This window comes from Lepisosteus platostomus, chromosome 3 (genome assembly GCF_059453375.1).
Source record: "Lepisosteus platostomus isolate fLepPlt1 chromosome 3, fLepPlt1.hap1, whole genome shotgun sequence".
Classification (NCBI taxonomy): domain Eukaryota; kingdom Metazoa; phylum Chordata; class Actinopteri; order Semionotiformes; family Lepisosteidae; genus Lepisosteus; species Lepisosteus platostomus.
Genome location: NC_142613.1, coordinates 78572407 through 78600404, shown reverse-complemented (window position 1 = coordinate 78600404; position 27998 = coordinate 78572407). Strand labels below are relative to the sequence as shown.

Sequence of the window (27998 nt, the reverse complement as noted above, 5' to 3'; positions counted from 1 at the left end):
AGATGAAGTCTTAAAATGTATTTAAAATGCCACAGAAAGATTTTCAAGCCAAAATGCTTTAAACTTACTCTACAAACTTATGACCCTTAGTGAAAATATGTGGGATAAAAATATCTTTTGAAATTTCTCACACATTGTGGATTATTGTACACTAAAGTCGTTTCCTCACATACAGTACCTTCAGCAGTGTGTACGATTTCCTTGGCCTTTTCTTCTGCATATTGAAAAATAAAATGGAAAAATACATTAAGGGATTAGAATACGATAATATAAACAGGGACTTTCTAAAGACTTTTCTTTTACTGCTGCCTTTGTAATGAGTAAATTAAGGTATTAGTAGGTAAAGAGTACTTAATTATATCAAACCTGTCCCAAATGTTTGTGAGTTATCATGCTATTTCTTTGCACTAAATTTGAAGGCCAACCAAAATTATGTTTTAGTTTAAATTTATAAAACATGATAGTCTGTGATATGTATACTTTCAGTGTAATTGCATGATAGCTCAGGTGGGTAGCTGCGTCAGCATGCGTAGGCTGCAATGGAACAAGTAATAGGTTTATTCCATGCTGAAAAAAAGAAGAAAGAGAACACAACGTTTCGGCCGTGGAGCTTTCTTCAGGTGTGTCACACCTGAAGAAGGCTCCACGGCCGAAACGTTGTGTTCTCTTTCTTCTTTTTTTCAGCATGGAATAAACCTATTACTTGTAATTGCATGATGTCTGCCAACAAAAAAAAAACTATAAAAACCAACAAACATCTGAGGAAATTTAGGAGGAAGCCTCAAGGAGAGTCATGTGCATGGGACTGTCTTCATAGGCACATTGATTTAAATAAAGACAGAAATAGGAATCTCTGTGGCAAGGAAAATAACGTAAGACATCTCTTCAGCTAGTTTCCAGAGTAGGGTTGTGTCACTGGCAACCTAGAAAAAGCTCCAAGGCACAGCTTTGTCTTTTTAAAATGACTTTTTTTGTTGGGGCTGCATATGTGTCAACAGTTATACTCATGTGTGGAGCAGCCAGAGGAGAGCTCTATCAGTCATTAAGCAAAAAAACAGCAGTTGCTAGTGGGATATTTACTGAATTAAATATCACACAGTATACACAGGAATAAAGGTTTTACTATTTATCTGAATAAAAAAATGTTACCTTAATGCATAAGAATATTTTATTCATAAAAGTCATGTAAAGCTGTTGTTGTTGTTAATATCAGCCACTATTTACTTTAGTGCTTCATACCGTATAAGGCTTTCCGCAAAGCAAGAAGTAGCACATTCACCATACATATACTGTACTGTACATACTTGTGACTTTGCCTTTGGCTTTCTTGACTAGAAGGAAAACACATGACATGTCCTTAAAATAATCACAGCTACATTTTTTTATTTTAAAATTTGCTAGAAATTGAAAACTGTATAATACAAAAGATATAAACATAAAAATGTGAAATAGATAGAACACAAAAGAACAACGGGGTTATTCCATATCACACCAAGACCCGTTTGGTGGAAATGTAAGCTGCATTATCTCCGACTAATCCGAGAGTCTTGTTATTGTATATACTTAGGAAGTGCTGTGATGTGAGCATTTCTCCACCTTTTCATGTCTAGCAAGAGCAGTTCTGAGTCATTTGAATGGAGCTTATAGGGAGGTCATGTGTATACTGTAGGCTTGATAATTACCGTGATGTGCATACAGGGAGTGGAGATGGCATGGCAGTGCATTTAAAACTGAGAATAGAAAAATAAAACGAGGACGAACACATTACCCATGTGGTTGAAGTCAGTATTTTTGGCTGCCTTCAAAAACATGGGTGAATGAGATCCTTGCTACTAACCACAACAGACTACATGTTTTTGGAAAATAAAGAACATTTTATAACCAGCTTGGATATGAATAATCAGCCATAATCAAAGCTATTAGAGAATGCAGGTCTTGTCAATGAGTAGGTCGCATCTCGTCAGACTGGCTCAGCTGACATGGAACAAGCCCGTCTCTGTTACTACGGCACCACTCTTATACTCGAACGATCAACCATCTGGTCACAGAACTCTTTTATTTTAAATACTTCAGTGTTATATACAGAAGTATAGTTAAACCTGTACATGCAAACTCTTCACAGAAGGCGACCCAATCCGGAAATCAATTCCATATCCCAGAAGCTGTAAGATGCCAGCCGGTCATACCATCCCCTATATATGTATAGAGTGAATATAAAGCCTCATACAGTACGTGGTAACGGGGATCTACACACATAAAACACCCAGCTGATAACTGTTTAAAGTCTAGGGAGCTTTATTTAGAAGTTTTGTTACACCCTCATTAGTAAAAGATTGTAAAAGCTCGTTACCAACCACCACAATCACTGTGGATCCCCTTCTTATATAAACAGACATACTCACACATCTATGTATATAATGCACATCCCAACCTTTATTCAATAATTTAATCTGTGACCAACATCCACCAGGTGAAACGTATTTTCAAGTGTTAGAGGCCCCATTTAGGAGCCTCTTGTGGCAGATGCATGGTTATTGCTTGGTTAGTCTCTCCAAAGGAAATTTGTCCTACCTTGCTTAGCTGGTTTTTCAACTTTTGCAGCCTTTGATTCTGTTGGGGAGAATAATGTTAAGTAGCATAACTGACACAATTAATTAGAGTTTGAGCCGTTAACGAGTGAACACTTTACGTGGGCAATGTACACACACAATCGAAAGTCATACTAATATTAGGGGTTCAAACCACCTTGGACATTATAATATAATAAAGAAGGTCTTCTTTTCTGTAAATGCCAGAAAGCAGCCACTTTCACACCTAATCAGTTAGTTTTGGTGATGGAGTGATAACCAGGAGCCCAGGGCTAGCTGTTCTTTTACTTTGTTACAGTATGCTCTTTGATGGTGGATGTATTACTCACACTGTTACAAATGAAAAGCACACTTAACCTTGTGGCTTATGTTTGGAGTGTGTTTCCAGGACAGTGACAACACCTGTGGTGACCTAACATTGTGGCATCACAGTGTATATATTATATATAGTGCTTACTGTACGTACTGTACAGTACATACTGGGTATCAAGTTTCATTACACACTGTTGGTACTTTGGCTTGATATGAGATGGAATAGTTTAAACCCAGTTTTAATTACTGAGCCACAGCTAAGACATCAGAACATATATTGTACACTGTACATACTGCTGATTTGATTTGATCTTTTAAAACAAAGGGAGATGTTATCATGAAATTCTGAAAGTGCATTATGAAAAGCAAAAGAAAAGATAAATAAATAAAATAAAATAAAATTAGATAAGTGGGTGTAGTTTGTCCTACCTTGCTTGGCTGGTTTTTCAACTTTCACAGCCTCTGACTCTGTAAGGGAGAACAATGGTAAGTAACACAACTCACATAATTTATTGCAGTTTGAACCGTTAACATGAACGCGTTCCATGAGCATGCACAGTATAGTCATACTAATGTTAGGGCTTCTTCTGCTAAAAACAAAGCAGACACAAAGGGTTATATTTTAATTATTGTTCAGAAAGGAATTTGCAACATTGTCTCATGCAGTTGTTATTGTGGCAACAATCTTGGAATTGTAGGTTTAAAAAGAGAAAATGCCATTATAATAAAAACTTAATTATAATAAGATTACTATTTACCAATGAACCAAGGATAATCAGTAACTACTGTAAATACATTACAAATGCCCTTAACATTTAGTTAATGACTCTCTGAAATCTTGTGCACGGAATTCCATAAGCAATTTGAAGCTTTGGTGTCTGGCTTAATGAACCCACAGTAATGTCTGCTCTTTCTAAAATAATTATTCTACATTTAGGATTGGAAGTGTCCATAGAGAAAAAGGTCTATCACAAAATAATGGACTAGTAAAATGATACATTTTCACACATCATTGATATTTAAGGAGTCACTATACTTTACAGCTAGTGAATGAAGAGAACCATTTTAAACAGCTCCCAGGGTCTGCCCCCGTTCACGTGAGAATTCAGGTATTTGTACTTCACGTATGATACACATTTCTATTTGAGAGGTCTAACGTCCTTTTTCCAAACCTGACATTGATTTTGTCAGCAGTAGGAAAATTGAAATGGAAGGATTAAGTGAAGGCACTATTAAAAAAATCAATATTGCAGTACCTAATGGTCATATTTCTAAATAAGAAACAGAAAAGGCTGGCAATTCATTTTCCAAAGATATTGTTTGTTCTTGTAAACAGTTACTGCAGTTTTTGTATTCTTGTGTTATATTTGTATTATTTGTTTGCAAAAGGATCCAATTAAATGAGTACAATAGCATGTATTCTCATTTTATGTTTCTTCTATTTAAAGCATGATTATAATAAATGCTGTTTGTTGTTTTCTTTTATTCATTTTACTTTCATTTTGATATTTTCTGAATATTTTAATTAAGCAATAATAATATTTTAATAAAGTGTTGAAACAAGCACGCACTTTTTCAACCTCTTCATTATGACACACTGCATTGTTGTCATAATGTACACATTTCATTCAATTTGCCTTAATAACTGATAGCCTGCTAGTGAATAATAATACACACTGTACATATGATATGACATTAAACATGTAACCATTTTTCCACAGCATATACAGGTACAACCAGTTTCTCCCTTTCAAGCAGCATGCTAGTTTAAGCATTTTTCACAACATTGTTCAAGATTATAAATACATACTTTTTTCTTTAGGTTTTTGAAGTTTTTCTGTATGAACAAACAAAGTAAATGCATAAACATACTGTAATTTATAAACTGTACATACAGCATCAAATACAGAAGAGTTGTCTATAATGTTATTAGCCTAACATAAAAGCTAGTCTTAATGACAGTGTGGGAACAGGCAAAGGTTTATTCCAAGAAAAGAGACACAGCGTTTTGGCTGTGGAGCCCTAATGAGGTTGCCATCTGAAGACGTCTCCACAGCTGAAACGTTGTGTTTCTTTTCTTTTCCATTCAGCAGAGAATGAACCTTTACTTGTTCCTTTGTAGCCTACACATGCTGATGCAGCTCCCTACATGAACTTCTTAAGTGGCAGTGTTGCAGCTAATTAAAGTGCATTTTGATTTGACTTAAACAGTCAAGTCACGATATCACATTCTGAAAACTAACTTTAATTTTCAGATAAATCATGAGGTTTGAACTCTGTCACATTCATGTTTAGAAATTTATTTTACTCCTAGCGACACAATGTTTGATTATTTAGACTTTCCAGCATTTGATAAACCAAACCTGAAAAACAAAATATACGTATAAGAGAGTAAGTAGTAAAACAATCCAGGCCAAAAGCGACAACTTCCCAAGGAAAGGACTATAGTGACTTTATGCCAGCGTGAATAACATAACAACAAAACACAAAAGGAGAAATTGCTTTGTTATTTCTTGTCCATTAAGCATTTGACAGGCTATTGGAGTCTAAAAAACTCTAAGGAGATTCTGTTCCCAGAAAAGGGAGTCCTGGAAGGTTAGTTCATCGGTATGCTGGGGTTTGCATCATGTAATTGGAAGATTTGGCCTGCCTGTGTTTAGACTCATTATCATTGAGAAAAACATACCCTTGAACCAACCAACTTTCCTGACTGAGTTGCATGAAAAATTAAATTACATGGTATCATTAAAATGTTTACTTTTCACTGTGAATCAGAGCAATATAAGTAAATGTCAGAATCATTACCACCTAGAGAGATGACTGGGTGTTTCCAGACATAAATTGACTAATTGATTGATCAAACTATCAGACATCATATCATGCCAATATACTGTAGCAATATAGGAAAGCAGAATGACTGAATTTCCCTAATAACGATTCATTTAAAAAAAAATCATGTCTTAAAACTATTTTTTTTCTGTTTATGGTGATCCATGTTAATTTAGTATCCTGATGTGGGATTTCACTGGCTATTTCTTTATTCTAAGATGTATTTTTGCTGATCAACTAATTTTGTATTGAAATTCATTAAAATTTAATCAGTTTAATTGTGCAGCATATACTGTACAGCATCAACACTGGCTTGTAACAGTCAGTTTCTGCGTTGGACTCTTATATGATGGATTCAGATTCTGGCATGCTTCTGCACTACTCTGTGAAAAGCAATTGCATTTCTCTTCTGCATTGAGAAAGATTTCCAGCCAAGTCCTAGTGCAGAAGCTGGATGTGAAAGGCAAATAATTCAACATTTTCCATTTATATTCCATGTATGGCTGATTGCTAGAGTTGCTTTGTTGTGCCTGTAGTACAAATATTTTCCCCCTGTGAACCTGTTTAACTTAAACCTTTATAGGAAGTTGCAGTAAAATATAATTGCAGTGGTTATTGCAGTTTTCTCTAAGGACATATTAAATGAAAAGCTTTATGGTATGTTTATGATATTTTTTAAATATTAATTATATTTTAAAATATTGAACAAATTGTGAACATAAAATTAATAGAATATTTTATCCTCAAAGTACAGTAGGAGCTATCACAGCATGAACTGGGGTTTTCTGGTATGTTGCCAAACAGTAGATACCGTTTTTTTTAATATCATGAATATCAGGGGATACTTGTAAGCAGTATCACTCACAACAAACACAGAAATCTAACCTGGTCTTGCTTTGTGCATATACAATTATGTTTAATATTAACTGTTTAATATTTTTAATTTCCAAAATATATACAAGCACAATTGAATTTAAATGTACCTTTATATGTGTATTGATCTACTTTATATTACTGCTAGGTGTCTACTAGATGACATCTTTAACAAGACAACAAACTGTAATTGTAATAAGTAAAGGTTTATTCCATGCTGAAAAGAGAAGAAACACAATGTTTCTGCTGTGGAGCATTCTTCAGGTGTGTTTTTTTCAGCAAGGAATAAACCTTTACCTGTTGCTTTGCAGCCCAAACAGCAGCTGCCTACTTGTAATTGCAATAGTTGTAATTGTTATGCATTTGTAAAACAATGTTGTAAGAAATATATTTTAAATTATGTGCTTTGAAAAGTGACGATTCTGCAAATAAAGAACAAAAACAATCTAAATTTTCCCCCCTACAGCTAGCTTAAAGGGGTATGAAATAACCCTTATCTTTCTCTCCCTGCCCTTTTAAATATACAGTTTTCAATCTTCTTACATTCTGTCAGTAAATTGAATAACAACCCAATATCCACGATAATCACAGTATATATTTTGTCTAGACTGGCATGGAGGGAAGGTAGTAAGACATCCTGGCTCATGGCTCTTCAATCTTGGGTGTCATGTCTGCCTGTTCTGCACCTAACCTTTTGTTACGTGCTGTAAGGCTCTTAGTGCCCTGCACCTGACAGGTGCGCCCCCAGGGTCCAGTGCTGTGCCCGTTGTCTGCTGGGTGAGGCTCTGGTTTATGCGATCCTGTATTGGTCTAAATCAGGGTCCTGTCCTGTCCAGTGCTGGTCCTGGTGCCCCACACTGTTGGTTTTCACTTCATCCCACCTTCATTAGATCACTGAAGCCTCATTTGATCTTCAGTTGATCTTACTTGATCTAGGAAGTTGCTTCAACTGAATATTTGCATTTTGTTTCCAGTCACGAATTTGGGATTTTATTCTACTCACACAATATGGCAGTTAAAAGCTCCAACATGAGAGATGGGAACAAACTGTTCAATTTAATCTTATTATTAAGCCAATGGAGGGTCTGATTGTGAGACTTACTGTAACTTGGCTGGAACACAAACCAACGGGGGGTCACCAGGACTGGGACTGGAAACATTGGGCTAAGTGGTGATTGAAACAGGATGTTTGGGTGAATGTTTTGTCTAAAAGTGGCAACATCGTGGTGAGGTTGAAGGAATGCCAAGAGGAAGAAAGTAGATCAAATCATTTCAAACCATTTTTTAGCCAGCAGTGGAAAACAGGCCTACATTTCAGAAAGTCTCTGGAACCCCAAACTCTTATGCCATATACAGTACTGCTGTCAGAACCACACCCGATTCACATTAGTACAGTAGATGCAATAATGTTCGTAAAGATGGGGGCATCTTGAAAATATGCTGAAATTTGACCCGGAAAGGAATAAATCAGAATAAAGCATTAATGTACTGTAGGAAGCATTATAACCCTTGAAATGTCATTCAGCTAAGCTTACATTCCATTGGCACTTTTCTACTTACAGTACATGCTTAATATGCTCCTATGTTAGCAGCCTAATACAGATTTTGTATTGCAATGTTAGAAATCTATCAGGTTTTGTTTCTTCCTGTTCAAACGTAATGAGCTCCACAGCATATGTATCCTGGTGACAATATGTTTTTTCACTTTGCTGTCAGATTTAGACTATGAAGCCGGTTAAATTCAAATTAGTAGGGAGGCTAGTTCTTCAAACATCTGTTATAATTTAGAGAAGGCTGTTTAGTGGAACTAAAGTTTTACTGCTTCTTAAAAGTACTCAGTCTGGGTTTCGTGCCCCCTGGCTGGAAAGCTGCTCCATATACACGCAACTCTTAGTACAGAAGCATTTTCTGTTCTCTATTGTAAAGTAATTCCCTATAAATGTGCTTGCTTTGCTACTGGTTGTGAAGCTGCTCCCTTGAACTCTATCTATACACCTGAGGAATGAACACCTGAATGGGGCCTATCCCCTCTCCCCAATCCAATTATTCTTTTCTTATTTACCTGCTGGTGTAAGAGCACAGTATCAGTCTGTACTGCATCCGGGTTTCCTTATTCACCCCACAGCAAGTGCTGCCACCTGAACGATGACTCAAGTCAGGAAAGCTCGTGGGCCTGGACTTTCTGTTCTTAAGCTCTAAAACTACCCATCCATGTTCAGTCTGCTTGGCCCGGTGAGATGTGCACCAGCTTAACAAATTAAGATTTTTTTCTAACTTCTATCTAAGATAAGATCAGATCACTTTATCGACCATATACATTTTCTTGTATTAGGAATTTGTGTTTTTGCATAACCCAGATTGCTTTCCATGAGACACAAAGACAGGGAGAGAAGCTTAGGGTCATAGCGCAGGGTCAGCCATTTATATGGCACCGCTGGAGCAGTTGGAGTCAACGGATTAGGATTCCTCTGCCTGCTGCAGGATATGAACTGGCAACAGGTGCAGGTCCTTAGCCACAGAGCCATCGGACTGCACCACACCACCAACCTACAGTATATCATGGTTATGAATGTATTCTAATGCAGAGAAGTGCAGCATGCTACTGGCTGTTATTTGCAGAGTACTGTAGGATCTGTAGGGTGTTTCACCATAAGAACTGACAGCTTTCTTTGTATGACACCCTATAGATAGATAGATAGATAGATAGATACTTTATTGATCCCGTGAGGGAAATTGCAGTGCAACAGCAGCTTAACACACACAACACAGCCACAGTGTAACGAATTATATACTAATAGTACAATACATACAATACAATACAAGAGTTACTCACATATAGCTGCATTTTCAGATTTTTCTTACACTTTTCTGACAAATATCATTAAGCTACTGTATCATCTGCAGTATAATGAGCTCTGCATAAAATACTGCATATGGACAAAATGTCTGCAAGCAATACTATAACACTTCTAAATCTTCTCAGATTTTCATTTGGATCAGTTTTGTCATGAAGTCTAACTTCTACTAAACTATTTGCGCTCAAGTGCTGCTTCATAAATGCAAGACTTTCCCTTTGAAATGTGAAGTTTGGGAAAAACAGATGCTCTCATGGGAAACAGTATTTGTGACATAGAAACATAAACATATGAGGTGATTCTTTATTCATCCGAGACTGTCTGTTTCAGGTAAAACTAGAATATACTGTTTCCTGCAAACATATCATTGCTTTTCACTGTTGTCTGCCTATAAAGGTTAGTCACTGGATAAATTTTACAACTTTTAGGCCTGCTTTCTTCTTACCTTTTTTCTCAGCAAATGTTGCAGGTTTTGTCTTTTGTTTTTCTGACTCTGTTAAACCACACACAATATTCATATTGAAGCATTATAGTATATCATAGTAGTTCCAGTACATTGCAGGCATTTACAGTATCAAGGAGGGAGAGAAAAAATATTTAATTCCAAAAAATATTAAATAATGAGCCTGACATTGTATTATATAATTAAATATAATCAATGCACATACTGTAAGTATTTACAAAGTGCACATTAATTACAGTACATATCACATGATTTCATATATTATTTGATGAAGATTTTGGCTGTGTGATGAAAACATGAGGGATTTATTTTATGTTTCTTTCTTCAGTGACATTCAATAAAGTCCTTATAGACCTTTTAAAACAACTATGATTTCATAATCTTCAACTAATTATTTTGCTACCACATTTTATTGCAAAGGTATTTATTTTTGCTCTCAGAAATATAAAGCATTGGTTGTGTAATGTATGTAATGGCAATAACGCCAGTGTCAGTTACTGTACCTTGATCTATTCCTTTTGAGGGCTTGTCTTCCTTCTTTACCTCCGACACTGAAAGATGGAAAGGGTTTTATTCCAAGGCCATGTGGAAGAGATTTGCAATGATGGTAAGATAAAATAAACTATTTATGCTACACTCTGATGGCAAAAAAAACAACAAAACAGGAGCCAGTTTTCCCTGACACCATTCTCCAATTAGTCCATTTATCGTACAGTACATGTACTAGCTTCATTCTCTCAAGTACTGCCAAGAACATTTACTGCAGCATATTATTCAGCTAATTAAAATGGGTGCAGCAGGTATTACTTTTATTCTACTACACTGACTTAATAAATGTTATTGTTTTTGCCTTATTTTAACTTTTAGAGACCTTAATCTTGCTATTTTAAAAAATGCAATATTCCACATGTACTGTAATTATGCAAGAAAAACTCACCAAAATATATAACCACTGCCAGACATTAGGGTCTATACTCTAATGCATTTATAATGTAAAATATTTTTGTCTGTTACATTTTAGGTAGATTCTCTACTTTAGGTAGATTCTCTACTTAAATGGAAAACTGAGGTGTTCAAATTTGTACTGATTTTTAAAAGTAAATGGCTTCCAAATCCACTTAGTGTTTCCTAAAATTAAAAATTTCTTCATCTCCATGAAAAACTGAATATTAACTATTCATGGTAAAAAAATCAGTTCTTATATATATATCAAACTATGCATGTGCTCAAAAATATACAGTATTTTAAGAGCAACTGTTTCTACAAAAGTACAATCATTCCTTACAATGACGCCTTTCGGTGGATCTCTAAATCTAAATTCTGGTGGAAAGATGTTATATGGAATCAGACTGCTATAAAGCACAAGTATAGTTAAAGAAGAACTGCAACCCCATTATATTTTGGAGTTAGAAAAAAACGGCATCGATGAGTGCATGTGAAAACACATCACAAAACAAACAACATTTCCAGATGCAGTATGTGAGCTCCATATTCTGCGATTCAGATCGAGGCAACAAAACGTCCGGAGAGGTGAAGTTCCCCTACATTGTAAGCAAGCAGGCTTGTGAATACATCTCTTTTAATCTTCTAGAAATATTGCTCTTGATTTCGAGGTAATTTTGTTGACAAATACAACTTACCTTGTTGCCTCCGCATGTAGATCATATAGGAACGTTTCTACGATGAAAAGGCTGCTGCAAAACCTGTACTTTTTCTCCTGTACATCACATTATGGAGACTAGTGAGCAGGAAGGACTGTATAGTACTTTCACAAAGTTCGCGATTTTGTGCTTAATTCGAAATTTGTATAATTTTGTGATACCATCAATTAATTTATTTTACCACCGATATTTGATAACAGGTCTGAGAAATTAAATGCTTTAAGTGCACATTACATGTAGTGATCTTTTGTAACAATGAATGTAGTAATCTGCTGTAATTTAGAACTAATCTAAAATTATTAGAAATGACAAATAAAGATCGGCTACTTTTAGAAACAATACCTTTCTTCAGATGGGCTTTTTCTTTGGCAACTTCTGATTCTGAAAAACAAAATGTCGTGCACTTACAGTATAAGCTCATTCATAAACACTTTTCTGTGAAACTGCTTTGCATGCTCATAGGAATCATCAACACATTGTTGTAACAGAGTAGACAGTTTTTTAAATTCAAACACATTAAGAAAAATGGAAATAGATTTGTTACACTGTGTGTTACAGTGTGTCCAGCATTATATTTTCAGTGACTTATGTGTCTAAATCAAACAATTAATATATGCATTATACATAAACTTTTAGACTTCATTTCATATAAACAGTTAAGTATTTGACATGAATCCGGAAACTGGAAAACTGGGTAAAAATGTGTAAAATTGTATCAGGTTGAAAACTTTCATTTTCTGCTGCCTATTTTCGTTTTTCATTTGCTTATCTCTCCCTCAGCAAAGGGTTTTGTGCAGCTGCACATCCACAGAGACCAGGCTGCAGTAATGTATGTACAGTGAGGCGATAATTGCTGCCAAAGGTGCTTCCACCAAGGACTGACTCTGAGCACTAATGCAAAGCACTTATTTTAGTTCTTTTTCTGGTTTTGCTGATGTTTAACTTTGGCCAGTTTGAAGTTTTGATTGTAATATTATCTTGAAATACTTCGGATACACAATGTTTAATTCAAGAAAATGGGAAATTATGAGGGGGTGGGAGAATACTTTTGCAGGGCTTTATATTGTATCTGCTGGGGTTAATACACATCTCCATTTCAGTGAGCAACCATGAACCAACTAGGCGCCATTGGAATGGGACGAATATGTCTGCAAGAAACCTTGATTCCAGTCATTGCAACAAAGTCATCTTAAGGTTTCTTCTCAATGGTCATCTATCACATAGATAGAGAATATACCCTGTAGCTCTAAACATCACTTCTGGAGAATTGCAGATTCTGCCTCAGCCACTTCTGTTATCAATATGCGTTGGTCAAGTACAGTATCCTTATTACATTCTCCACACTGCAGTGGTATCTCTGCCTACAGAATACATTGATCCTTCTTGTGTGGGTGTGGCACTTTGTAATTAATAATTAATGGCATCGTGGTGCACCATATTATATCTTCCATAGTTTATTCATATTTTACTGTTTTTATGGTATTCTATCAATCAGCATGTAAACAGCAGAAACACAATAATAGGAAACTTGTTAAAACTACATTAATTGCTGAATTTGAATCTTTTGTTTTCTAATTATTTATTTCTTCACTGTTATTTTACAATTTGTTTTCTGTACCTATATCTGATTTTGGGCAAATTGTTTAATAACCTCAACCAGATACATTCAGCACTTATTAGCTTATTGTATTATTAGTTTAACAAAAGCGCACATTTTACCATTTGGGCACATTGACATATGCATTTTTATTTGGGGAATTCATTTCATGCAGCAGACATGTGGCTCTGTGAATCACATCTACTAGAAAGACACAATTACCATTATTATAAGCATTTAGCTCAACTTATTGTTCAGATATACTGCAGCCCCATACAGCAGTTGAGCTTCTGAAAATGCACAGATATTATGTCATACAGATTCCCAGAAGACAGTTTTCTCATTGTAATTGAGTAACAGAAATATACTGTAGATTGAAAAGCATAGAATTAAAAGCTGGGAAATGTCTTATTATAATCCGCGAGGTGTTTTATATGGAATTCCCCTGTGTTCAAAGGTTTCTTGTGGTTCAGAATGTGTCTTATATGGTATCATACAGTATATTCTTTTATCAAAGTATTTTCAGGAAGACGCCACACCCACTACCTTTCTTTGGAGGAGACGGTCTGGGTTTTTCTTTGGCAACCTCTGTTCCTGTCAAACACAAAGCCAAAATGTATTCATTTTTAAGTGCTTCGGTCAAAGTTTCAGTTTAAATTGCTATGAAAATATAAAATATTCCTATTATTTCAAAATTTAGAAACTCTTATAACATTGCAAAAGATGAAGGAAATGAAATTCAGACATACAGTATTTAGAACACTTCCAGTCATTTATAGATTGACCAAAATTCTATTCCATGCACCAGTGTTTTGAAACCAGTTCAGAATAATGTTAGAAATCACAATTTCATTATATATAAAATACTTTTGGGATAATATAGAAAAAAATACCTTTCTTTGGAGTAAGTGTTCTAGCTTTTTCTTTGGCAACTACTGGTTCTGTAAAATAGATAATATTCTCATAAATATGACATTCGTTGGCTCTTTTAGTAACACTTGCAGTTTATTTTGAAAAGCAATCATCTCATTTTAAATTACCATGCTATTCCTAAAGATAAAGTAATTGTTTACATTCAAGCAAATTTAGAAAACCTATTGACAGAAAATAATCAATTGATATTTCAATTAAATTAGATTTTAATTAAATCATCTTTAAAATAATCTTTATGTGATAAAACAAGCTTTCAAAATATTCATTAAATCAGTAAAAAAATGGAATATACAAAACAACTGACAGTACCGTGTTTTAGAGGTGGAGGCCTGGCCTTTTCTTTGGAAATTTCTGTTTCTGTAAATTTTAAACGATATTCTTTTTTAACTCAGAAGCCTTCAATTTCTTTACTCACATCTACAGATTAAGCCCTACAAACATTTATATATGTCTCTGCTATAGATGTCTTTAATTATAAAATATTCCTATTATTTCAAAATTTAGAAACTCTTATAACATTGCAAAAGATGAAGGAAATGAAATTCAGACATACAGTATTTAGAACACTTCCAGTCATTTATAGATTGACCAAAATTCTATTCCATGCACCAGTGTTTTGAAACCAGTTCAGAATAATGTTAGAAATCACAATTTCATTATATATAAAATACTTTTGGGATAATATAGAAAAAAATACCTTTCTTTGGAGTAAGTGTTCTAGCTTTTTCTTTGGCAACTACTGGTTCTGTAAAATAGATAATATTCTCATAAATATGACATTTGTTGGCTCTTTTAGTAACACTTGCAGTTTATTTTGAAAAGCAATCATCTCATTTTAAATTACCATGCTATTCCTAAAGATAAAGTAATTGTTTACATTCAAGCAAATTTAGAAAACCTATTGACAGAAAATAATCAATTGATATTTCAATTAAATTAGATTTTAATTAAATCATCTTTAAAATAATCTTTATGTGATAAAACAAGCTTTCAAAATATTCATTAAATCAGTAAAAAAATGGAATATACAAAACAACTGACAGTACCGTGTTTTAGAGGTGGAGGCCTGGCCTTTTCTTTGGAAATTTCTGTTTCTGTAAATTTTAAACGATATTCTTTTTTAACTCAGAAGCCTTCAATTTCTTTACTCACATCTACAGATTAAGCCCTACAAACATTTATATATGTCTCTGCTATAGATGTCTTTAATTATCCTGTCTTCTAGAATTACTGTAAATACATTTGTAAAATAACCTTAACAAAAATCTATTGAGACCAAAAAGGATTGAGTGATGGATTGACAAAAAGCCAGAAAGATTTATTTCTTTGTTTTCTTTTGTTATAAAAGTACAGTGCTTAACAGTTTTTAGTAGTTAAATAAACATGTCATACAGTAGATGACAGAACATTACTGGTATATGATATTTCTAATGTTTTTGATATTTTAAATGGATGATTAATATACTGTATTTCTGTATTTAACTATAATGCATACTGTACTGCAATGTACTGCACCTAAAGCTGTCTTACAATTTCAAGCACAAAATGTAATTTAAAGATTCTACTGTCAATAGTCAAACCCATGCAGAACATATAGCAATATATACAGTACAATAATATAATGCAGTATCTATATTACTTGCACTCATTAGTACATACATGTAAGTTTTACATATACTATATATATTATATAGAATACCTGTTTTAAGCATTTTTATTAGTTGCACCTGGAAAACTTTTTTTAGAACCATAACGTGTATTGAAATGACTCACTGATTGATTGTTTCATTCACTTGCTCATTTGTTTGCCCTCAATATTGTGTTTTAACAAACCTTAACCAGCTGGGTCTTTAATTGATTTATTGTGCTTTGTTTGATGCACAATCACTGAATGACACTCTCTGCAGAAAGAAAGGAAAAGGTGGTACTTCTGTGGTTTTAAGGTTTGTATAAACCTGTTCATTCATTCTTGAGAAGATATTGTCCATGATTGATGAGGGAACTTGGGCTTTATAATTCTGAAACAGCTTTCATGTGGCTTTTACATTCTGCAAGGGCTTCTGTGCCATTAAAGCAAACAGAAGTGAGCCAGTTTAAAAACCGACTGCCTGATCACTGAGGCTGTCTACCTAAATATTCTTTTTCCCTCATATCAAATCCAAATTTCTTTAACCAATGTGTCTGACAAACCCACTTAAGCTTTTCACAGAGCACAATTTGTAATGTTTTTTTTTATGTTTAAACCTTATAATGTCAATTTACACAAATGGGCAACCCTTTAAACTGAAATATATGGAATTAGTAAAGTAAAATACACAATTGTTTAACAAGTGGGGACATTATCCCTTAAAGTACAGTAATTTAATTTTGTACAAGGATTGACTAATAAACCTTGACTAAATTATGCAGGAGGACCTTTTTTTCTTGCTCTTAGCTAAATTAGGCTGGAGTGAGACTCCACATCTTTTTGCTACTGTAAATCTGAAGTAAGTACGTTTTTACTTATCCTCTTTAGCATCTGAAAGGGAACAGAACACTTTTATTTAATCGATTTATTCTTTGCTGTCGGACTGTCTTTCTCACACCTGAAGAAGGCTTCACAGCCGAAACGTCGTGTTTTCTCTCATCTCTTTTCAGCATGGAATAAACCTATTACTTGATCCTTGACAGACTATGCCTGCTGACGCAGCTACCCACTTTTATTTTCCTATTTCTTAAGAAATTAAAAAGCCATTAATTAATTAATTAAGCCAACTGAGAGATGTATTTAATGGTTACATATTAATGTTTGACATTAATTTTGTCCTCATTGCAACTATAAATGTATAACTGCTTTCCATAAATGAACAAACCTGCATGCCATACTGTATATTAAGTCTGTGCAAAAAGGATGTAAATAAATGAAATATTTGAATGTCAGCCAAGACATTGCATTATATTTCACCATATTTAGAATTAGTGTTAGTAATTAATACCTTCTTTATAAATAATTTAAAAAAAACAATTTGTGCATAGCTTTCGCATAGCTTGAATGAAACTTTAGCCAAGCATTAAAGCTCATAAAATAGTAAGCATTTCTAAACCGACATCCAAAAATAATTTTGCAACTTTATGAAGCATACTTTTTCTTTTAGTTTGTTCTTTTTTCACTGTAGAACAAAGAAATAGCAAAAATCAGTATGTTCACCTTTTCATTCTACAAGCAATAACCAAGGAGAAACTTAACATAGAAAATAAGAGACATTTCTTTAAAAATAATTGCATTAACAAGTCCCTTCATCACTCGTAGCTGTATTTGTCCTTCATATAAATACTGTAGATTCAAAGGATTATATGATAAGAGACATTAAAAATTATGCAAAAATGTGAATTTTGATGTAGATTAATTGGTTGTAAAATATAAATAAATTAGATGTAAAACAGATAAAATATCCATTAGCCCACAATGAAACTGAGCAAAAATGGATTTAGATTCCAATTAGAAATTGACAATAAATGCGAATAATTTCATACCATTTCAAACATTATCTACACATTTCTGCAACAGACTTCATCTATCACCATTTTATTAAACAGAAATGGATCATGGAACATAGTACATTTTAGACATCCTCTTTTGTAGACTATGGTTTCTTACTGATACCCAAAGAGTTTTCTTTTGCAAAACTCAGAATGTTAGAATAAACAGCCTTAATCTTGGCCTCCCGATGAATTTTTTTATCACCTTCATTTTAATCTGAAAATATGTTTTTGAATATTGAAAACCAGATTAGGTTCTCCATGGTCAAGACTTGTTTTCCGATACACTTATCAGATCCAACTCATCTGGTACCTCAGGCGGGTCAGGATGTTGAGTAACTTTGGCCAAGATTAAAAAGGACCATTTATACTGTATGCCAGCCACTTTAAGAAGCTCATTTTTGTTTGCCAGTGTTATTCTTTTACTTTAGTGAAAATTCACCATCAAGTACCGTGCTTGCAAATTGTGTTTGTTGAGAGGGTCAAACTGCATGTGCAAGATACATCTGCTAAGATGGGATCTCTGTCTCATACATTCATAGAGAGTATGAACTGATTTAAATGTGATTTAATCTGGTATTTAATGCAAATTAAGAAAGAAAAGACCGTCGGAAAGACAGGCTGTAGGCTGTAAAATGATCCCATAGTTCCATTATACTACAATTCTCTATGATTTCAAAATATATTAGAACAGGCTGTGAAAACGTGAACTCCTGCTGGGGCTGTCGTGTCTTGTCCATTGCTCATTGCTGTTGTTCAGAGGTGCTGTTGATGTCCTGCCTCCTTGCTGCTGTGTTCCTCATGCTGGGATGCGGTTGTGTGTCCTTGTTTCTTTCTGTGAGCATTATGAACAGACAGCTGCATTTTTGGCCTATTGCCGGTGTTTTTGGTGTTAGGTTTCAAGTCTGTACTCTCACTGTCAGTCTCTATATCAACCTTCATATCAGAATAGTGAACTTGAACTTGACTTGAACTTGAACTTTATTGCCATATGTAACCGGTACTGGTACAATGGAATTCTTACTTACAGAAAGTCTCTCGATTGTAAAACAAGTGTAAAAAACAAGACAAAGTGCAAACAGTGCATCAAGACAATGTACAAACAAACAATAGACAATGTGCAAGTAAACATGTAGACAGTTTGAATGTAAACAATACAGACGTGTAAACAATGACTGGAGATGTGCAATAGATAAGAAATCATAAAGAGGTAGATGGTGATGGTGTAGGTGTGGTCCGAGGGGGATGGCTAAATGTGTTCGCCAGTCTCACTGCTTGTGGGTAGAAGCTATTGAAGAATCTAGTGTGGCTGCTTTCTCTGGGGAATCAGTCAGCATCAATGACCAGGGAGCACTTTCCTTTTGAAATAAGACCTTGATTCTAAAAAAAGTTTATTTCCTTCCAGAACACATACTGAAAGATTCAGTGGAATACCGCAATAGAATTGCACTGCAGGTTGACTCTTGCCTACAGTATGTTTTCATGAAAGATAGTCTTATCTCTTGAATGGATTGGAAGTGACTTAGTTATTAAGAAATGTAAAGAAATACTTATCGGGATATGCTTTGAAGTGATAGAGTGGGGAATTTGGAAATAATCAATAAAAAGGGAGATTTACAGTATGTCTGGGTAAAGATGGATATGAATCAACACATATGGTAAATACACGCTGAAACATCCAAGCACACACAGCACTGAGCTTAATATGGTGACAGCTTTGTGATACTGAAACTCTCTCCTCCCTCATAGATTATCTGCTGTTGTATTGCATACATAATAAAGAGAGAGAGTGAAGTATAGAACATACAGTACATATCCTGAAAAAATCTTACTTATATTTTAAATAGTTTTTATCTGATTCTAATATTTTAATAGGGGCTGTTTTTTCTTTACTTTCTTGTGGCAAAAAATAATTTGGTTCTTAATTCACTTTATAATTTTTTCATAAATTATAAATTTCTTAATTACAATATTACACATATCTGGTGACATTTTTTTAAATTAAGTTAGAACTCTAGTTACAGTGTTATAGATCTGAATTTCAACCAGTGATAGCAATCTTGGTCACAGATAAATAAAAACAGCCTTTGACATGTTCCCTAAAGGTATGAGGGGGAAACAATCAAGACTGTTGATCAAAGCTCTTGCAATTAAATGATATTCAATAATGCTTGGTGACAACTTTTGATCCAACAGACTCAGTTTTTAGATACAATTCTCATGCTGTGCACTACGATATATTTTCAGATAGAACTACAAAACCACCCGTCCTAAACCTGACTTGGGCCCCAAAATCCACCGCCGAGCTTAACAATTGTCTAAGTACTGTGTGAGTGCTAACCCTGACCCTAACCTGGGGTGTCAACTGAGCATTTCCGTAATCTACAGTATATCTGAGCCTCTCTGGGCATCGGATTTTAACATGTTTTCCAAACCAACAGGTGCTTATCACTTAGAATATTAAATGCAATGTAAATTTTCTTTTAACAAATTTTACATTTCCAAGCACTCATTTATACAGATAATGACAGCGTTGTTATCCTTTATGTTTATAGATTTTAGTTATTTTATCATTAAGAAGGGCAGATATCCAATAATTTATCATCAATGGTGCTGAAATTTTTGTTCATCTTACAAATTACATAATGCATATTTCATTCTGTACTGGTGTAGCATTAATAATTATGGAGCAACCATAGAATGCTACAGTATGTTGTGTTACCAAACATTTGCTGGGCAGTAAATAAACTCTTCTTCTGAGTCTTACACTCACAGATATTTTTGAGCTTGAGCCTACTGTAGGAGCAACAAAAGGAACGTACAGTACTGTAGGATTTGTATTTACTGAATATGCCATTCCTTTCATCATCATTACTGTGCTTCCTGTTTAATAACAAAAATAAAACATGAATTTATTTACTGCTCTTGCTTGAATCACTTAAAAGATCGGTATAGACTCAGACAGACTACCAACCAAATTGTGATGAATAAATAAAGAAAGAAAGATGTTTTTCATACCTTTAGATACTTTAATGGTTGATAGTTTTTCTGCAAAACCAGAAAGAACAACATATTCATTAGCAAAGCTGATGCAAAAAAAGTCTTAAGGCATGACTAGCAATCAATACAGAACATAATTTGTTACATGTACTGTATATGTTTCACTGGGATGTGCTGGAATCAAGATGTTGTTCTTAGTGGGCATTTTTACTTTAAACATTTGACATGTTTCTATAGCTAAGGAGAACTATATTGTAGGTAAAATCCAATACAAACAAATCCAGTACAATAAACAAAGGTTTCCAACAGATACAGTACTGCCACCTAGATTATTACAAACTGAAAAAATAACTATAAATCCTGTGATATCAGCTAGAAATAAAAAAAAATGTTTAAATGTCAATTTGAAAACACATTTTCTTCATACCGTATATTGCCTAACTGATTGGCATAATTATTGAAAAAACAATTGCTTTCCATTATTTTCAGCCAATAAATTCCAAGCTTTTTAAAACCTTTTGCATATTTTAAAGTTTTTTTACATAAAAATCTGCCTGTGAATCATTGTCAGGAATGATCGGGAACACTGGTTGGGTACAGTATGTGGCAAATGGAAAAAATGCAGCAGGTGTTATTTTAGACAGCAGATGGTAGTGTTGTTCATTTTTTTATTCAATATATACCAAGAATTTGGAACTGTGTTTGTTATATTTACTATCTTTTTTGCGCTTTTAGCTGTGAACACCTTACTATAATGTGAAGGCAGTATGCGTTTATACAGTACATAACATACTTTTCATTATAAGTTATTGTGAGTCTTCACTGTTGCTTGTGTTTATTCACTGCAAAAAATGTTCTCACACAATGAATGTTTTACAACATAGTGTGTATAATGTGCTTTTAATCCCAAACTGTATGGTAGTACAGTATTTCAATTTTTAATACCCAATATACATTAAAAATGTATATACAGTACTATATATATTATTTTGATAAACAACTAAAATATCTATGTAACCTGCAAAAAATCTGGTAATTGTTATTTTAAATTTTTTTTTTTTATATTTCTGAAACATATCATAACATATTAATATATTTTGTTAGGGATAATTGCATTTCATGTTTTCTAACTTCCTTAAACTATTACATCCCCCTGTTACATTTTGTTTGTTTTTTATATATTAGATAAGAATTCTAACAGGACCCCCTGGAAAAGAGATGATGATCAATAAAACCTTGTAAATATATATGTGTACTGTATATATTATAGCAACTGATTAAAAGCTTCTAAACAATAAAGATAAGGACATGAGTTACTGTTTTTTTTTTTGGTAGTACAGTAAATCAAGCATTGAAAGCCTTTCTGTCATGATTTTTCAGCAATTCTCCATCTTTTTTTTAACCATTTCATGCAATTCAGGGTTGCGGGGGAGTTGGAGCCTGTCCCAGCAAGCAAGGGGAGCAGGGCAGGGTACACCGTGGACAGGACGCCAGTCCATCACAGGGCACACACACACAAAAACCCTGGACAGGACTCCAGTCCATGGCAGGGCACACATACAGACACAAACACGCACACACTCGCACCAGGGCCAGTTAACCTACCAGTATGTCTTCGGACTGTGGAAAGAAGCCAGAGCACCCGGAGAAACCAACACAAACACGAGGAGAACATAGAAACTCCACACAGACAGCACCTCAGGAACTGAACCCAGAGCCCCAGCACCGCCAGGCAGCAATGCTGACCACTGTACCTGTACCATTGTACCTGTGCGCAGAATCTATAAAGCATTTTTTATCCGAAAACTGGGGAATGTTTATTTGACTCTAATCAACAAGGACAGAAAAAAACATTCACAAAAATGCCTTTCTTATCCTCTGCTGTTAAAGGAGCTGAATATTTAATTTGTAAAACATTCTTTACCTCAGAAACAACAATCAAAAACATACCACATACCTTCTCTCTTCACAACTTTTTCAGGTTTAGCTGAAAAACAGAAATAATGAGTGATATGTATTTAATATAGTGGTAGGGGCCGTTGATCTCTTCTGATCTCTGGATTCTTCTGTGCTAATGTCATAATTAATTGTATTTGTGGTAGTTGATGATAATTTATTATTTTTTTTAAGCTCATACTTCCTTTATTAGTCACCTACTGTAACTTAGAATACATTGCACCAGAATATTATTTGCATGCAATGAGTTAATGTAAGTCAAGCACTTCTGTCATATACAGGTTTTTCAGTACTGCCCTTCTGAGCTCAGTCCTTCACGAAAATAACCAATAAATGTCTCATGAGGACCGTGCTTTCTTCAGACACTTATACAGTAGGTCATGCTCTTTTCTTGAAATGTTATTTTCTTTCCCAACACATTTGTTCTTAGTCTGCTATTTCTGTTATCAGATTCTTGTAACGTTTTTACAAGTGCTATCAAGGTACTGTAAATTCAATAAGTTAAAAAGTAAAATGCTGAAATGCACAGCATAAACATGACATTACCATCCTTCTCTTCTACTTTTTCCAGTTTACCTGCAATGTAAAATGTGAGGTGAAGTAAACCTGAGGGATTGTATACTATCTGAATGCTTTTATTACATTTATAATGACAGAAATATTGTATATAAACCAGCTAAAAAATCATTCAAATAATCTTCAGTCTTTAGTGCATTTACTTTTGTCTTCAAGTTGAACTTTTTTAAAAATCAACCAAACCACCAAAATAGCAATAACAGATACAAAGAAAGTATACTGCAAGCATGTTACTTAGTGAATGAAAAAAAAAATGTATACTGTGCTCAATCCACTCTTTAGTATTTTATGCTAATATATAATCTTGCATATTTATGAGAAATTGAAGGAGCATGCAGCACATGCTGAAAAAAACATGCATGTATTTATTTTGACATGTTTTGTATTAGGAAGAATGAATAGTTATACATTTTTCTTTTCAGTAACATAGCGATATGCTGAACATCTTTAAAAATGCACCACATTTCTGCCATAGCGTGTAAATGACTGCAGCTTCTTTTATGTTATTTTTTGTTGGACAATCAATAACTCTGCAAGATCACTCTGAACTTTCCCCTACTGAGAATTGTCTCATACAGTAAGTCCTAGTGTAAGATTACAAAAAACATTATTATCTGTGGAGCACTTAGTACCAATATAAACCATATCAGTACTGTTGCTCTTATCAAATTAAAATACTTGTATGACTTTATCCCGTGATCATTTGATTGATTAGAACATAAACGTGTGACAGACCCCACCGTTAAACAAATTAGCTCTAGGGATCTGAACAAATGAAAAAAATGTAATGGACATACTGGATTAACTGGACTTATTATACCATAACTTGATAATGCTGTTCTTTACCTCTCACTCACTGTATACCAGTCCTGGACAAAAACATATTTAATCCTGCTGCTATAAACAAAGATTTTGTTTTAGACTAAGTTCAGGTCTATCTCTATGGTTGATCATTTGGTTTGAGGCCAGAAGTCAGTCTGGTTAATGACATATAGTATTAGGGTCTCACTCTGAAAGCTCACCCTTAATACAACAGCAGTTGTATACAAAAAGACAAATTTTAAGCATTATGTGACAGTGGTAGTGCTCACTGGCCAAACTCTTTTTATTACTGGAAACGTGTTGTCTCTGATAAGGTCTCAGCATAATTGGAGATCTGCTCTAGGTATAGTAACTCTAGACTGGCCACTGAAGAGATAAGCTCTAATGTTTTCTGTCCGTTAACAGGTGACATTCACTTTCATGGCACTTCTGTGCTTGCAATCTCATTTGAGGCTCAAAGGCTCTTTCAAACTCTCTCAGCCATACTCCTCTTTTGGTTTAGTTCCTTTTTCACCTTATGATCTAGGCATCCTATAAAAATCTTCCAAGGGAACAAAACTGAAGTGTTGAAATGCTTAACTTCCTTACAGAGGAACCCTCTCATGAATACAACATCTGTGGACTTCTCATGTAAAAACCTGATACACATGTACTATCAAATACATACGACACCACAACAAACATATATGTCTGTAAGCAACATTCTATTAAGCCAATTTGCCATTGTATAAAAAGTGGTTGTTATTTTGAACAGACACAAAGTTGTGAGAAGGTTAATATAAAATTTGAGTGGTGCATTATTAAAAAGTCAACATGGTGTTAAGTGTGAAATCTTAAATGTTTTGCATCCAGTTGATGATGTTATTAAAGAGGAAAATGAAACAATAAATCTTCCAAACGAAGAAAAAAAAATACTCTCACTTTGGTGGCTACCTGTCACTATTTTAGGTGGAGTCTCCTCTGTGTCTAAAAAATATAAATTCATTAAAATCCAGCTTGAATATTTTTCTTTCAAAAAATGGTGTATTTCACAAAGACGTCTGGGATGAGACCTAATTTCTAATTTTTTCCATGATTGCTCTCAAACATATCTTGCTGCTAAACATCCTCTTTGAGAATTGTTCATGTACCCCTCCCTCCCCCCCATCCTCTCCTTTGGACCAGCTCCCTGGCTCATTCCTTGTTGCCAGGAGGGGAGTCAGGCAGGTGGCTGTTCCTTCAGCCAGGGGAGTAATGCAAAATAAACTTTAATACAGCTATTCTGTCTTTACATCTCATTAATTAGAACGATGCAATTCTGTTACGGAATTAGTATTAGCTTTTTAACCATAGTTGGTATTTCATTAGAAAACACCTGTCTTTCACTCATAGCAATGTTTGCTGCCATCAAAACAGTGATGTAGGTAAACCTGGGCTTTAAATGATATGTATAAAAACTGTATGTTTACAATCAAAAAGTCCAGGGACTATAATTGAAATAATATAACTGAAAGCTGGCTGTAGCAAACAGAAATGCAAAGAAATGTACATTAATATGTGTTGCATAGATAAATGAAACATGACAAATTGCTAGCTCTCACTACACAAATCATGGATAATATGATGAGGAATTTCCATGACAACAGCCATAACTTGGGAGAACGTACAGTACATATCTATACAGAAAGGGCTTAGACCCAGGGTTGTGTGAGTATCTTTCTCTTAAACGTCAGATCTTACCTTTATAATGAGAAGGAGCAAGACATTCTTTTTTTTTCCATCTCAACAACATTTCACTTGATCATTAAGATGTCTATTAATAATGACCAAGCATAATTATCTCTTTGGCTTCATGACTGCAAGACCTCAATTAAAATCTTTCCACCACATTTACTAACTGATTAAATGTCAGGCATGTAGTTATCAATGCGGTACGTGCAGCTTAGGGTTAAAGAAAGGGCAGTGACTTCTGTTTTTATCCAACTATCCTTATGGATCATAAATCAGCAAAGGAGTGAAGGGAAAACGTGTCTCAGTTTCAATCAGGAATGGATTTGGGGGTGGTATTTTTTTTTTGTGTGCCAGATCTTTATGCCTCACTTTATTACAAAATAATCATGATGTACTAACAACTAAAATTTACATATTGTCACGCACAATTGTACAGTAGCTTATCCATCATGTTGTGCTCTGTAGCCAGTTTTATTAATAAACACCCAGCTCACCTGGGTGAAGAGCAGGTTTCTGTATTCTGCCTGTGGGCCAATCTCTTTGCTCTCAGTCATCTCAGACCATCCTGACTCTGTGCCATACAGTATGTTATAGATTTTCAAAACGCCCAGTGAAGCAGAAGAGAAAAAAACAACAACACACTTACGTTGAGCTGCTTTTGGTTTTGCCTCAGGTTTCTTCTCAACTAAAAACAAAGAGCAGATCAGGGCCACATTTAATTCATCATCACTGTTAGGAAAATTAAAGGGAACAACTAAGTAAAAGCTGATGCGGAGTTCCTGTTGACATCATACAACATCACAAGAGGCGAAATCTATTAAATCATTTTTTTTAAATGTATTAAGAATACAAGATGATTTACTTAAACACAGATAAAATTATAAAAGGGTAAAAATAACATGTAAGTAGCAATAGCATGCCAATTCCTTCAGTCATGGCGTGTGCTTGGGCAGAATAGCAATAATAAATTGGTAAGGCTAGTTAATCACACACTATTTTCTCCCTGAGTACTCCAAGAGCAAGATCATACATTTATAACACTGACTTTACCTGCACTACTAAATCTAATTGCAGTTAGGGATTTAGTTTATATTAATATGGTTATAGCAATAGCGGCTTCAAATGATCATTTGTGTGAAAGTAATTCATGACTCTCTGAGAAAGTACAGCCCTATTGCGCTTTTCTTCTGTGAAGCTGAATGATGTTGTTTATTTCTTCTGCATGATCAGAAGAATCATGTGTTCACAACAGATAGGTTATAAAACGTTTATGAATGTGAAGTAGTAACTTAGAAATCTTTGTCTGAGTGCAGGGAGATGGATGTAAGGCATTCTGAATTAAGGAAAATATGGATTGTTTTATAAGTGTTTAGGAAATTACTGCAGTTTCCCTTGACATTTTCACACTAGAATAATATTGTAGACTTTGGACACGGAAATTTAATTCAGATTTTTACCTCTCAGAAGTCTACAAGAAGAAAAAAAAACAATGTGTTTCCATATAGAAGTCTGTATCTTGGCAACTAATATACTCTTTATGAGTGCAAATAAAAAAATGTACAAATTCATATTAACAGAAAACATTCATCACATTCAACACACCACTCCTATGACTAGCTCTTTTTTAGCCTTAAGTAAGGAAATAAGTAACACTATCAAGTCATTTTGTACAAAGCTATTACATTTAGCCGTAAGCTACCCATAAGGGTGTAATGTATTACACACATATAACCGTCCACTTAGTTGAACACTGTCAGTGCCAACATTCAAAGCAGATTGCAAGCCAGCTTCTGCATTTTGTAAGTTGCGGAGCCTTAATAAATGATAGCATCAGCATACTGCAGACTGCCTTGATTGCAATACCTTTTCTTTTTCTTTGTTTAATAGGAGGTTGTTTTCTTCTAGCTTAATGTAAAAAAAACCAAGACAAACAACAAAAAACATAGAGCCTTATATTCCAATGAAACATTTACATGTTTCAGAAAGCAAAATGGACTTAAGTGTCAAAATATGACCCATATATTTCAATCATAATGTTTAACAACTCACACATCACTAATGCGCCATATTAAAATGATATATTTATTCCAAAATTAAGTATAAAAACACAATATATGTTTTTGACAAATGTATTAAACATGAATCATTTACCAGTAACAATAGTATTACATTTAAAAATGTAAGAGAGAGTAACTCAACTGTGCACACATTTATTCATTAGCCTAAAATATGACCATTAATATGAATTAATGAGCACAGAAACATGTGCATATTTTAAACTTCAGAATGACCATTTTTCTCTAT

The 27998-nt window shown here is 34.3% G+C and overlaps 1 protein-coding gene across 50 annotated transcripts in view; it reads right to left on the bottom strand.

The window, feature by feature from the left end:
- The window catches only part of trdn (triadin), a 123463-nt gene that overhangs the window by 25679 nt on the left and 69786 nt on the right, over positions 1 to 27998 (bottom strand). For 20 of the 50 annotated variants that reach the window (XR_015935545.1, XR_015935547.1, XR_015935548.1 and 17 more), the window contains 21 exons: positions 27558 to 27599; positions 26341 to 26379; positions 24906 to 24950; positions 23112 to 23162; positions 22588 to 22617; positions 20649 to 20678; positions 17234 to 17260; positions 15158 to 15205; positions 14809 to 14856; positions 14421 to 14468; positions 14072 to 14119; positions 13725 to 13772; positions 11924 to 11962; positions 10424 to 10471; positions 9903 to 9950; positions 4711 to 4737; positions 3330 to 3368; positions 2572 to 2610; positions 1683 to 1730; positions 1305 to 1331; positions 179 to 214 (listed from right to left, as the gene is read on the bottom strand). Coding sequence is in view for 45 of the 50 variants with exons in the window: in XM_088626950.1 (XP_088483076.1) it covers positions 179 to 214; positions 1305 to 1331; positions 1683 to 1730; positions 2572 to 2610; positions 3330 to 3368; positions 4711 to 4737; positions 9903 to 9950; positions 10424 to 10471; positions 11924 to 11962; positions 13725 to 13772; positions 14072 to 14119; positions 14421 to 14468; positions 14809 to 14856; positions 15158 to 15205; positions 17234 to 17260; positions 20649 to 20678; positions 22588 to 22617; positions 23112 to 23162; positions 24906 to 24950; positions 26341 to 26379; positions 27558 to 27599 (855 nt within the window). In the remaining 5 variants the exon portion in view is untranslated. The remainder of the gene's footprint in view (positions 1 to 178; positions 215 to 1304; positions 1332 to 1682; positions 1731 to 2571; positions 2611 to 3329; positions 3369 to 4710; positions 4738 to 9902; positions 9951 to 10423; positions 10472 to 11923; positions 11963 to 13724; positions 13773 to 14071; positions 14120 to 14420; positions 14469 to 14808; positions 14857 to 15157; positions 15206 to 17233; positions 17261 to 20648; positions 20679 to 22587; positions 22618 to 23111; positions 23163 to 24905; positions 24951 to 26340; positions 26380 to 27557; positions 27600 to 27998) is intronic. The other 30 variants (XM_088626954.1, XM_088626953.1, XM_088626959.1 and 27 more) reach the window with 30 other exon arrangements.